General features: G+C 33.8%; 1 protein-coding gene across 4 annotated transcripts in view; it reads left to right on the top strand.

Moving 5' to 3' along the window:
* GATA26 (GATA transcription factor 26) overlaps positions 1–13535 on the top strand; it is a 117173-nt gene that overhangs the window by 41842 nt on the left and 61796 nt on the right. For all 4 annotated transcript variants that reach the window (XM_089815623.1, XM_089815622.1, XM_089815625.1 and 1 more), the window contains exon 2: positions 7775–8140. In XM_089815623.1, the coding sequence (XP_089671749.1) occupies positions 7775–8140 (366 nt within the window). The remainder of the gene's footprint in view (positions 1–7774; positions 8141–13535) is intronic.

Below are 13535 nucleotides of genomic sequence, written 5' to 3'. Positions count from 1 at the left end.
AGTTTTATGTTTTATTCTAAAACATCTAAGTAAAATGTTGCTTTTTAATAAATATTTACACAATACGTAAACTATATAGTGTAAATATTCTACTTTGACCCATTTAAATTGATTTTTACTCAATAATCAATTAGACATATGCTAAATAGGAATTTTAAGTTGTTTAACTCAACATGTTTTTTTTTGTTTTTTTGAGATATGCTATATGCAATTGCATCTCTAGAGTGCGATTTTGCCTTGCAAAGCCAAATGTATGTAAAGTAATACTAATTTCAACACATGCAAATGCACTTGGAGAGTGCGATTTGGACTTGAAGTCAAAAGTAACATATGTAAATGCAAATGCACTCCAACAGTGTGAATTTTCACTTGAGGGAAAGATTGACTAGGGCAAATGAAAAAGAAAGTCATTTTAAATATGTAAAGGGCTTCCAAGAGTTTGATTTGCATGAGAAAGGTTTTTTACATGCAAAAACATCACATGTAATGACTCCTTTTGCGTGCGATTTGCACTTCAAACTCAAATACATGCCCATTTTAAACATGTGTTTGAGGGTTTGATTTTTCCATTGTATTGAAAAGTTTGGAGTTTGAAGCCAAAATAAAACATGCAAACGCATCCCAAGGGTGTGATTTGCCTCTTGGATGCATGTAAACAACATTCAAAGGGCATTTTTCTCTCATTACACATCAAAACATCACATGTAAAGGCATCCAAAGGGTACATTTTTCTCCAAAAATGCCTAAACATTTTTGTTTTTGCCCATGCGTTTGCAAGGTTACACTTTGATGTTTGAATGCATGATGCATTTGAAGTCCATGTTTTTCTTCATTTCCAGCAAAAATGCCTCATGTAAAGGCATCCATGCATTTGATCATTCTAAATCTGATTTGGCACAAAAATATTTGAAAGAAGAAGATTGCAACAATATCTTGGTCTTTCATGCACGTGTTTGCCCTTAGAGACTACGATTTGTGTTGAAAGTTTAAATTTGCCAAAGGCACTTAGTTGTTGCATGTATTTGCACTTAGAGAACCTGATTTTGGAGAAGACTTGTTCATCCGAACTTCTCTTTCCTCCATTTTTGGCTCACTGAGCTCCAAGTAAGTAGAAGGTTTCAACTTTGCTTGTATTTCTTACTTGTTTTGCTACATTATTGCATTCTTTGGCTCTCTTTTGTTGATTTGTTCAAATGTAGCCTACGTCTTTTTGCGTTTTGTCTTTAAATAAGTTTGAAATCTTCTTCTTGTTGCAAATGCAAAAGTCTTCCAACTCCAAAAATGAAATTGCATGTAAAGAGAGGTTTCGAAGTTTGTCAAGTTTGAGTTAAAAGCAAGAGGTGAGTTTTTGTTTGTTTTTAGTTTTTCTTCCTTGTTTGTTGCTTGTTTTTAGTTTGTTTTTGGAGAAAAGTTGAAAATTTTCACCCCAAGAATGCAAGTTCATTTCGATGTTTTCATCTGCCGCACTTCATCCATTTTCCAAACTCAACTATTTTTCACTTTCTCATACATGTAATTGCACTCTCTACACTCGATCGCATATTTTACACAATGTAAAATAAGAAGTTTTCACCACATGCAATGACATCTAGAGAATCCGATTTGGGTGAAAGCTTAGATTTAAAGCACCCAAACTCTCATGCGTAAATGCCTCCAACTTGCAATCTTGGTCACCCAAACCAAAAGCCTCATTTTGCCCACATGCAATCCATCCAAACCCCGATTGTGACCATTTTTGCCCAAAATACAAGCTATTTCGTCCATTGCCAACCTTCAAAAGTGTTCAATAAGTATCTAGTCCATGCTTTAAACACTCATCTCTCACGGATCCTCATTGTAACTCAAATCTTAAAGTTTTCACGGATCCAATCTCATTGGAATATGTTTTCATCTTCATATTGCTACGCACTCTTCGAGATATGTCATAATTTTCTCAAAGAATAGAGACATCCTATCAAGAAGACGTGCGTCGAATTCAAGGAAGCAATAATTCATCTGGTCTCCACTTTCCCAGTGACCGGCCTAGAACTTGAGTTTGTAGTGGAATGTGCCAGAGCACTTTGAGTTAAAAAAAACAGAGAAGAATCAGTTGAAGATGTTGATGGGAAAGTTGTTCTTGGTTTACATCTCTAGGTATCATTGAGAAGGTTTTCAAAGTGTTAGAAACTCCAAAGTGTTAGAAACTCCAGGATGTACGAATCTGACAAAGAAGAATTTTCAGTTGAGGAATGAGGAAAATCTTGATTACATCGAGTTTTCAAATAATAAATGACAATTCATCAAAGAGAGTGTAGTAGCATAGAATACAGGGACTTCCAATCCGACGATCATCCACATTTTTGTCACCAAGTACAAAGGATTTTTCTAGAAATCTATAGGATTGATTAAGCAGTTCCAACTTTTTCTTCATATTGTTGTAGTTGCAGAAGATGAATTGCATGTAATTTGATTCCATGTCTGCATGACATGTTATCCAATAATTCTTCTTTCCTAGTTTTAATGGGTCAAAGTGGTTGAGTTGCTCCCACTTTTTCCTTCTTTTTCTCACTTCTTTTCCCATATAAGCAGTGCCCCCTCATTGTAAAAATCATCTTTTATTGTATGGAAGAAAGCTATAATAAAATTGTGCAAGCATAACTTTGATTGTGTAATGCTATTTTGAAGAAAAGTGAATACAAAGAAACAATTGGAGCTGATTGAGAACAATTGTGATAGTACAAATTAAAAGTTTTGAGCGTATTTTGTGTATGTTATCTTTGATTCATGTTATTGTATTTTTAAATGATAGAGTATAGTGAGTTAAGAAGCAATCAGAGCCAAAGCTTTGAACTGAGAGTGATTGTGGTGATACATAGACTAGAAGCTTTGACTGTAGCTTGTATTGTCGTCTCAATTCACAAAAATAGTTAGAATTCCCTACTTTTGGAAGTCTTTGCGCCCCAATGGAAGAGGTTATTCTTATAGAATAGATTAAAATAGGACTTAGAGCCAAACCGGTATGTTTTCAATCAGCCTTGGTGTTGGTTTATTGCTGTCAGTGTTCCCAGCTATTAGATAGAAGTGTAGTTAGAGATTTCATCTTGCCCATTACTTGTTCTGTGGGTAAGTGGATTCTTTCTTGAAAGATAAGAGAAAAGAATATTGGTAACACCCCATATAAAATTTCTCAACTTCTTTCTTACCTTGAGATGATCTAAGGAATGGTGAGAAGGGGGAACCTTCCTTTAAAGTTAGGAGAGATTGTCTCATATGCTGTGGCTAGTCTACCTATTTTGTGATTGTATTTGAATAAATTGTTGATTGCAAAATATCCACCCAACAAGATCATGAAATGACTTCAAGGTTCCTTTAATTGTGGATACTCAATGGAATAATGTGATTTGCTGGTAATCACTTAGGGGACTTTCACTATTCTTTCAATGGATATCATCTGCTCGCACTTCTAAAGATTTGGCTTCACAATGTGCAATGAAAATGTAGTTTGATTTTTCGACTTACACTTCAACTTCAACTCAAAGTAAATTATGACTTCTACTTCTAACTATGAATGCAAGGAATCATAGATGACTTGGACTCCTACTAGATGCAATCTTTCTAATGACTTCACCCATCTAGTGCAAGCTTCTAAGGAACACTTAAATGGTTTTCAAATCAATATCTCCTCTTCAATCCCATCAAATGGATGCAAACTAAAGATTTAATATCAATTGAAGTTAAGTGCATTCAATCATCAGCTTACCACACAAGACAGTCCTACCATCAAGAAGAGGCTATTGGCCTAGATTTGCTCGAGTCAAGCAAGTAAAAATCCACAAAAACTTTCATCCAACTAAACTACTTCAAGATGAAATGAAAACTACTCTACTTAAAGATTGAGGAAACTGTGCAACGCTTCAAATCAATATTATGTAATCCACCATGAAAAACCAACAATGAGTTATTCATTACTTCAAAAACATCATAGCAATGATTTGATCAAGTCTTCCCCTTAGCTAGCATACTGTATACTTATAGCTCTCTAGCTCCTAATCTATTTAATCTAACCTTGCAAAGAAGAAAAGCATTAAGTTTACCAAACTGATAAGAAAACATGAAGGAAAATTTGGTTTCCATGAAATTACATTGCTTTAACATCAAATAAGGAGGCAAAGTGAATTTTTTCAAGTTTAAGATCATTCTCTTCGCAAATTTGAATATTAAAATCTGGAAAATAAATGAATTTCATGATATTAGATAGCCATATTTGGTTTTATTGCCTTATCTATGGTTTCGAGGATAAGTCTACCTTACATCCCCATAATTTTTGCCTTAACCAGATTTGGTGGAAATTCTTTGATCAGAGGATTCCTACCATGGAAATCTTTTCTCCTTAGGATGCCCGCCACATTAGTCCTCCCAAGTCCAAAATTCCACCATCTTCTAAGGCACTCAAATTTGGCACCGTTTGTGCTATTCATTTTAAGTTGCCATATCTTAGCATGATTTTGGATCAATTTTGAGTTGTTAAGGAGAATGGTGGAAATCTTAAGGAGAGAGGATTTCCACGGCGGGAATCCTCCGTTAAGAGGATTTCCACCAAACATGATTGCAGCAGTTATCCTTAGGAAAATTATCGCTCTTCCTTCTCTTGGTTGTTTTGAAGTGCATATCATCACTAAGCAGGGGCAAAATTACAAGTTTGGCTCAAAATTCATCTTCACTCCTTAACCACAAAACTTCTCACCATATGAGTAAAACTTTATCCCTTTCCCTTGACTTAGACAACAAGAATGCCTCAAAATGACACCTAAAACCTCTGCATAAAATCCAGGACTTGACAAAACCGAACTGCCACTGCAGGAGTTAAAGACAAAAGAAGGGGTCCCCATTTGCAATGGGGCAGTGGTGTGAAAACCTTAGAACACGACTGAAAACCTTAGAACACGACATAATTAGAAGTATGTGATTATTTTTGAACTTATTTTTCTAATTGCATGTTCAAGATAATTTCCTTCAATGAATGACAAACTAACTTGACATTTTTATTCTTTATGTTTTTTTTGGAACAACTAATTTAATGAACAAAATGCCCTCAATATCTGAGATAATTAAGTTCTATGTATTCTTTGTCATCAATATATCCATTAGTCATTATAATGTAACCTTTTTTATACCAAATTGCACGTCATTTTTCAGTTACTTTATTTACATCGTCCTCCATTCAAATACTCCCTCGTCCTTGAAGTCTGTTTATTACAAAAACCTTTAATACCCATGTAGAAATTTATAAAGGTGACAACCACAATTTATCAATATGGAGACCATGACAAAATGAAGGACATTAAGGAAAGCCTCATATTTTCTAGTGGAGCTGTCATATCCCTATTTTAAGATAGAATTTTAATAATAAAATGTTATTAAATAAAATATGATAATAAAATTATATTTATAAAGCTAAGAAATAATTATTATTTAATCTATATCATTAATGAAATAATATTTAGTATGATATTTTAAATAATTAAAAAATAATAAAATTTCAAAAAGTAAATAAATAAATAAAATTAAATACAAGAGACAATATTGTAAAAAGTATGTTAACTTTTTAAATAGAATTTCATAATAAATAATAATAAACACAAATAAGTAAGTAAATAAATAATATAACATAGAATAATATAAATTAACTAAATCTAATGAAAAGTCAAGAGAGATTTAACAAATAGACATGACTCCTTCAAATTAAGATATAAAAGGGAGGAGAGTTTATTTTAGAGAGGGAAAAAAAGTAAGAGGAGAAGAGAGGAGTTCAAAAAGGAAAAATGGAAGAGGAAAGTAATATCATGAAGAAAATAAGGAAGTGACTTTTTGAAAAGGTATGAATGATATTTAAAGAATGTTAACCTTCGAAAGGGTCATAATTATGATAGTTGTGACTCTTCAAAAATATTATGATTATAAAGTATTGGGATTTTTCCAAAGGATTTTAGTTATGAAGTGTTGTTACTTTTCGAAAGGGTTATAACTATGAAGTGTTGAGACTTTTCAAAGGGTTTGTATTATGAAAGGTTGTGACTCTTGGAAAAGAAGGTAAGAATAGGTATAGTGTATAATTTGAGTTTAAATATTTCTTACACTATTAATATGTTAACACATATGTGGTAGTATGGAAACATTTATATGATAGTACAAAAACATTTATATGATAGGACAATAATGTTAGGGATATTTTTAAGATGACACTTAATAAATATATTTATGATGATCTTATTAATATTAAGGATGGTTAGTGTTTTATAATATAGTAATGCAATTTCAGATAAATCTAATTAATTAGCTAAATCCTTAGTACCAGTATATGAACTACATACATCTATGTATAAATGGCTATATGCCAATGTAGAGTTAGAGATCATCTCTATATGAATAGGTAGATTGGAATCTCATAGTGCCAGTGCTGGAGTGAGATCCTCGTATGAATGGTTATCGTACTAGTGCGAGTGATGAGTAACCCTGTAAGAATGGCTAGATGAGTAATTGGAATCTCATAGTGCCAGTATAGGAAGTGAGATCTCGTATGAATGGCTATCGTGCTAGTGCGAGAGATGAGTGATCCTATATGAATGGCTAGATGAGGAATGAATAATGGCTAGAATATTTTGATGTTGTTAAACATATGCATGTCATTGGCCTTGGATAGAGGATGCCCATCTAAGAAGAATCTTGAGGGCTGCACTCCTGGGATGACGGCGAGGTAGCTATGAGTTAAAAAGCCCGATCTGGAGATGTCCTTAAGATTGAGGTTAACTTAGAGGGTAGAATAATATAGTTAGTTTTATTATTATTGTGATTCTAACATTTATTTTGCAGGTATTACTTGTCCCTAACTAACCCTATTAGTGGGGACATTACAGGAGCTCTTTGTTTGTTCATAAAAGAAGATAGCATGATAAGGATTCAGTCATACAGAATTTATCATTTCATGTGGAATCTATCATACTTTTATCAATTGATCAAATAACTGATCTAATATACTACACATTTACAAAATACCATTAGTTCCTCATCTTACACCTAGAAAGTAACACATGTATACAGCTGTTTTTCAATGTCTTATTTCTACATCTGTCACGATGTTCCCAAACTGGTGTACATGAAAATAATTCTTTGTCAGAACTACATAGAAATGTATCAAATTCAACAACTGCATGTTGAATGAATAATTGTATGCGACGAAGTATTGCTGTAAAAAAAGCTTAGAAACTCACTACAGCTATGAAATTTTAAAGCATCTCTTTTTTGTCAATGGAGAAATGTAGCAGCCTAAGAATGAGGACAACCAGTTTACTATCTACATTATATAATTCTGGGCAAATTTCAATGTTCTCAGAAACTATATGCAGCAAGAGGCATTCATAAGCAACAATTTCTTTCCAATACGTGATCTGTATAACTGGTATTTTGGGTTGTCTTGAATTTCAAATACAAGAAGTGTAATTTAATGTTAAGCCACCGAAAAAGGATATTTATATCATTATTAACGTAGATACTTAGTGCCTCTATTTTTTTTTAAATTTTAAAATAAGGTGGTACAACCTTGTTATGCAAATTTGATTGTATGATTGTTTTGAGAATCCTTCTTTAATTAGAAGGTTTTCTAAATCTTTTTTGCAGAGTTACATATTTTTGAATCCATGAAGTTATAATGAAGAAACAGACAAATTTGAGTTCAAGCATCTTATATCATGTTTAACTATTTACACAAATTTTGTCTGATTAATGCACAAAATGGCAGATACACCCCTGTGGCGAAATGGACCCCCAGAGAAGCCAGTGCTATGCAATGCATGTGGGTCTAGATGGAGAACAAAGGGTACACTAGTAAACTATACGCCGTTGCATGCTAGGGCCTTTGAAGCCATGGATTCTTCAGAGTACAGAAGTGCTCGTGGTAAAAAAGCATCACAAGCTCCAAAACAACAAAGATCTCACAAAAGAAAGGAATTGGGTGACGATATTGAGTTTGGAATATTTGGGTCAGATCCAGATAGTGCTGTAGGATTTGATGAGGATACTAGCAACAGATCAAGCTCTGGGTCAGGAATATCATATTCTGAAGGGTGCATACAATATGGGGGTACAGTTGGAATTGATAGTGAAGGTTAGGTTCTAATTCATTCATTTTGTTGCAAATTGCAATAATAATTTAAATTCTTTTCCTTGGCACTTTTGATCATCTATGTTTACTATCACTTATTCTATTTTCAATTGGATTCACGGACTGAGAATTTTAAGATGAGCCATAAAGTTTGACCCTCTGTGATTTTGTAATCACCTGTTTAGACTAGGAATATCGATTTACCGATTATTAGTGGTTTAAAATTCTTGTTCCTTCAATGCATTAATGTTTACACTTCTCCCTTATTAGTATTAACCTATATCATGTCTTCCTTATTAGTATCAACCTATATCATGTCATATGAAGATAACCGTTAGTGTATAAAAAACTGAGACAATGCTGAACGGTTGAATTCTTGGATTAAAATTTATTTAAGATTCCTTCTTAAATTATTGCCTCATAGATATTTAGTAGAAATGCATTGATTGCTTAGTGAATTCATTTTAGTTCGTAGCTCATTTTGACCAGCAGAGGGTTTTTCTGTAAATTGCTTGTAGTTTCTATTTCCATAACAGGTTTGATCTCGAAGGCTTGGATGTTTGGACAAGTTAAAATTTTCAAGCTTGTAAGTTTTAGAGGTTGGAAAAACTTAAATATGACATATCTAAGTTTGTAGTAACAGCATTGAGGTTATGGAAAAAAAACATTAAACCTGAAAGCATTTAGGAGGGATTTAAAGAAGTTACAAAAATAGAATTTCATATCTTTGATCATATTAATTCCTCACTGTGAAGTCTGGATTGCATGGGAATCCATGCAGGGTTCACAACTCTGCTGAATGTTTGAAATATGAGATTATTTAGAAACAAAATATTTTTCCTGGTGCCAGAGATATACAGGTAAAATAATTATATAAGTTTTTCAAGAAAATATACATTAATGAAATAAGCTTGTTTTGTGGAGTTTTCCATACATAATGCACGGGAGTAACTAGGTGTTCCAATATTAATTGATTTTCTATGAGGTTGTTACCATCGTGGTGACAACAGATCTATTTAAAGAGTAGACACTCCTACAACGGAGTAGTCATGGGTTTTCAGACAGACTATAAGCAATTTTAGTTGTTGTCCCTCAGAAAGGAGCTCCAGGTCATAGTTTTAAGGGATATTTTACCTAGACACCAGGTGTAGAGGTTGGAAGATTTTCAGGTAAATAAAAGGGTGTTCAAGCTATTTGTATACTAGTTGGCCATGAAACTGGGATTTAATTGTGATTTCGACAAGCATGCCACAATCCATATCAGTCACACCTGTAAAGGGAGGAGACGAGAAAATATGGAGGTTGCTGCAAGCATTGTATATGAGGGTAGAGGATGACTGTGCCAGAAATATGTTCACTTACCATTACATTTATGGGTATAACAGGGGGATATGGGCAGTCTGAACAACATATATAATTCTTTAAAAACCAGTTGCCTGGTGTTTCATTATTCCGGTGCTTATTGCTGAATGCTAGTTTGCATTTATAATATTTAAGCATGATATATATATACCATTAGCTGATCAGAAAATGCCATGGTTAATTTGTAATGCGAGCTGCAACTTAATTTCTTGTTGATTGTCATTTTAAGGTTCCTATATTTTACATTGTATGCAGGCATTTTCCAGTAAAAATCTTTATTATTTGAAATAAGACTTGCAACTATTGTAATGCTTAAGTTTAGAATGTTAGATAATTTGCTCTCGCCAACCGTTTGACAAAATGCATATGAATGGAAGTTGGAGATTCACAAGCTTGTTCTAAAATGATTCTGGAAGTGTGTATTAAAGAAAACAAAAAAAGAAAAGTACTCTTTAATACGTTATGCACCTTCTTTCTTTTTTTCCTCTTCTTCTTCTTTCCCCTTCATCCATCTTTGTTTTCTTTCATCTTTATCCAACTTCCAACTTGTTGATCTCTTCTTTTGTTTGTAAACCTAAAAATGAAAAATGCAAATAGAAGCAAATGATTGCTAGCTTGGGCAATTAGAGTTAAATAGTGCATTTGTTTTAATGCCATAGGGCAATGTGGGCCCTAGAAACGTTTAAGGTTTCTGAAAATTTGAAAAAAAAGTTTTTTCCTCTTTTTCAATGTCTTGAACTTGTCCATGGGGGACACCAAGACATTCCCAAGGAATCATAATGTCTCTAAGATGTTGCTTCCTCCTCTAGTGGACATCCCTAGTAGATTTTGTCCTTGTTGATTGTGTACCTTTAGGATAACACTAGAAACGACTTACAAGTTAGGATCAGTAAAACCAAAGCTACCATGTGTTTATCATCATCCACTAGCTTCTGGCTGGTTGACAATAGATTTGTTAGATCCTTAAAATGCAACAAATATATTGAGATGGATCCACCCTCCTACAACTTAGATAAGATAAGGATAATGATTGAGGGAACAATAGGAAAAAACTCAAACAACAGAAATACTAAACGATGACCATAAACATCAAGAATATAGAAGGAAGGGACAAGAAGCAAGCAACGATTGAGACCCCAATAGGCTGGGGGGTGGAATGGGCAAACAACCCCGCCATGCCAACCAAAATTAAGGAACTGAGGAGACTGAGAAGAACCCCCAAATGAAAGCATAGTCCATAGAAGCGGTAGTGGAGTGATGTTGATGACATTGCTATCTTTATCTTTGGAGGTGTCTTGAACTGGAAGAGGTGGAGTAATTGAAATTGGATCCCTCAAAGTAGGCACTGCTAGGTCTCACGAATCTAGGCTGGGAAGGTGAGTCCAACTGTCTTTTGGTGCCGCGATCAATCTCCAGAAAGAAACAGGTAATGAGCTGATCTGAAAGAGGGCATTGGAAAGAGTGTTCCCACAAATGAGTAGCATCCTGAAGAAAGATATAACAACCACTTTTCTGGGGTCTTAACTAACAAACTAGCATATTAAAGAAATACAGTTATTACTTCATATTCAAAGGAAGACAGTTATATCAGTTATGTTCATGTGAATGAGATTAACGGTTACAATCAGTTACACGGAAAATTCATAACTAACAATTGAGAACACCATCAAGAATTTAACAAGGAATTTAAAATCTGCATATTGTAGAATTCAAAACCAAAATCTATCTAAGGATGCTTCTGCAAAACCCTGATTAGTCCATAAATATTGCTTAGGAATAAAATAGCTATACCACTTTATCGAAATGACAATTACCATCAAATACCACTATATCATTTAGGGCATCAAATACCACTGTATCAATTAGGGCATCAAATCCCATTGTATCATCTCTTCTCCTTCCATTGCTAACTATGGCAAAAACATTCAGTCAGAAAAATATGCTCATATTCATTATTCAAATAAACAAAAGACTGAAATATCAATCCATCAGATAAACCTATCTCTTGCATACAAATATATTCTATCTTCAGTGGAAGATCAATCGATCTAACTGGTTACCAATTACATTGATGAGAAGAGTTGCTTCCATTGAAGGAAATAATTGAATCGATGATATTAATCAATCCATCTTATCTTCTATTTGAATAAACATCATAAAGTAAAATACCTGTTACCAAAAAATGTTTGAATGCTTAATTTCTCTTTAACTGATGCATGTAATGACATCTTGTGGAGAGGGGAAACATTGTCAGGGGCTTAACCTCCCAACTGCAGACCTTAAAATTATCCCCGCACTTTCTCTAATGAGAAAGGCCCTCCCTACTCGAAAATAGACATGGAGCACCTTGATCTGCCACTGAGCATCCTAGTACTTAATTCCACCACTCGAATAGGCATCCAGAACTAAACGTTGGACTACCATTAGCCGACTCAGTTTACTCTCTTTTAATTTACTTGCTTATTGATTATTGATTTTTTTATTTCTCTTATCATGCAGGGATGTACTTGAGGTTTAATGAGTATTAGCACACACCCTCATCTTGATCATACTGGTCTTCCTAGATGAATGTTTGGGTAATTTGCCTTAACTATATATATATATATATATATATATATATATATATATATATAAACATTCACAGTCATGCATATTACCCAACCTAGTTCAATGGCTTCAACAAAAGATTCATATTACTTGTCTTTCATTAGAGTACTGAAAACATTCTTCATTCATAGTCAATGCATTATAGATGAGAAATTATGGCTCCTAATTTGATGCAATAACACATGGATGTTGTACTTATCTTAGAGGTATATTGACGATATCGTGTACAAGTCGACTCTTTTAAAATAGAGATCAAAAGAATACTTAACTTGCTCACAGTTAATGTTTTTCTTATATTACACAAATAACAAAAGTAAAGGAGGAAATCCATGGGACTGTAAATCATTCCATTTCCTGGACTTAGTATTGATATTGTTTCTTTCCTATAGCAGACCAAACTGTTTAATCTATTGCTTGAATTTAGAATATCACAAGAAGATTAGATATAATCACGACTTGAGATTATCCAGTTTGATTCAAGCTCAATTCTCGTGGTCAGTCAACGTTGGAAATGGGAGCCTGTTATCCCGTGCATCAATGAAAGAATAATTTCAACTTGGGAATGGATGCTGGTAGTATGAGCAATAAATTGTACACACTCAATGTAGCAGAGAAATACATTCTAGTTCTGCATTGAAATAGTAGCTTTGTAAAAATGAAACTTCACCGCAAGTAGGAGTATCGAAGAAGCAATAAGCTAAAGATGAGAGAGTGAATAAGAATCCCATCGTGAGCGTAGATTAAAGGCTTACCGCTATGCATGTTCAGTTACACAAGAAAAGTGGCAGTAATAATCAAGACCGTACTCAAAGGTGAAAGAAATAATAGTATTGTCTTAGTATATAACACCATGGTATCTATAGATACCAATATGTATGTATGTATATACATGTACATGTGTAAAACCCCAACCATATATTTCTTACATATACGCCAAACATCAAGTATGCGTATACATCCTTATATATATAATTGGTTTACATATGTACACATATACACATATGTATATGTATAGATATTTAGGTATCATGTTGTCCAATATGATAAGACATGCTTATGCACCGGAAGGTTCCAACTATACAATTACAAAGGTACAAGTTTGCTCAAATATCAATTCATGCTTAGTGATCTCTTTACTATTAAATGATATGTAATTTAATAGGTTAGCTCATGGTCGTCCAACGTACACTCTTGCTTGCCTAGTCGTTTAGCTTTAGCCATGGTGGTTCAGGGCTCATACCTATTTGCTTAGTGATGGTGGTGCCCCTCCATGCCCAATTCCTTTTTGGCAATGCTTCCCCCCTTCGACGTGCTCTTGCAAGGGAATTCTCCACAATTATATTATATTCCTCAATATAATAACAATATACCATAACAAATTATTATTCATAAACCATCATAATGGCAAACCACCATCCCACTTCCAATG

The sequence above is a fragment of the Cupressus sempervirens genome, chromosome 2 (assembly GCF_028749045.1).
Source record: "Cupressus sempervirens isolate cs-2001-9-10 chromosome 2, ASM2874904v1, whole genome shotgun sequence".
Classification (NCBI taxonomy): Eukaryota; Viridiplantae; Streptophyta; class Pinopsida; order Cupressales; family Cupressaceae; genus Cupressus; species Cupressus sempervirens.
Note: the sequence above shows the minus strand (reverse complement) of the source record. Positions and strands in the feature narration are given on the sequence as shown.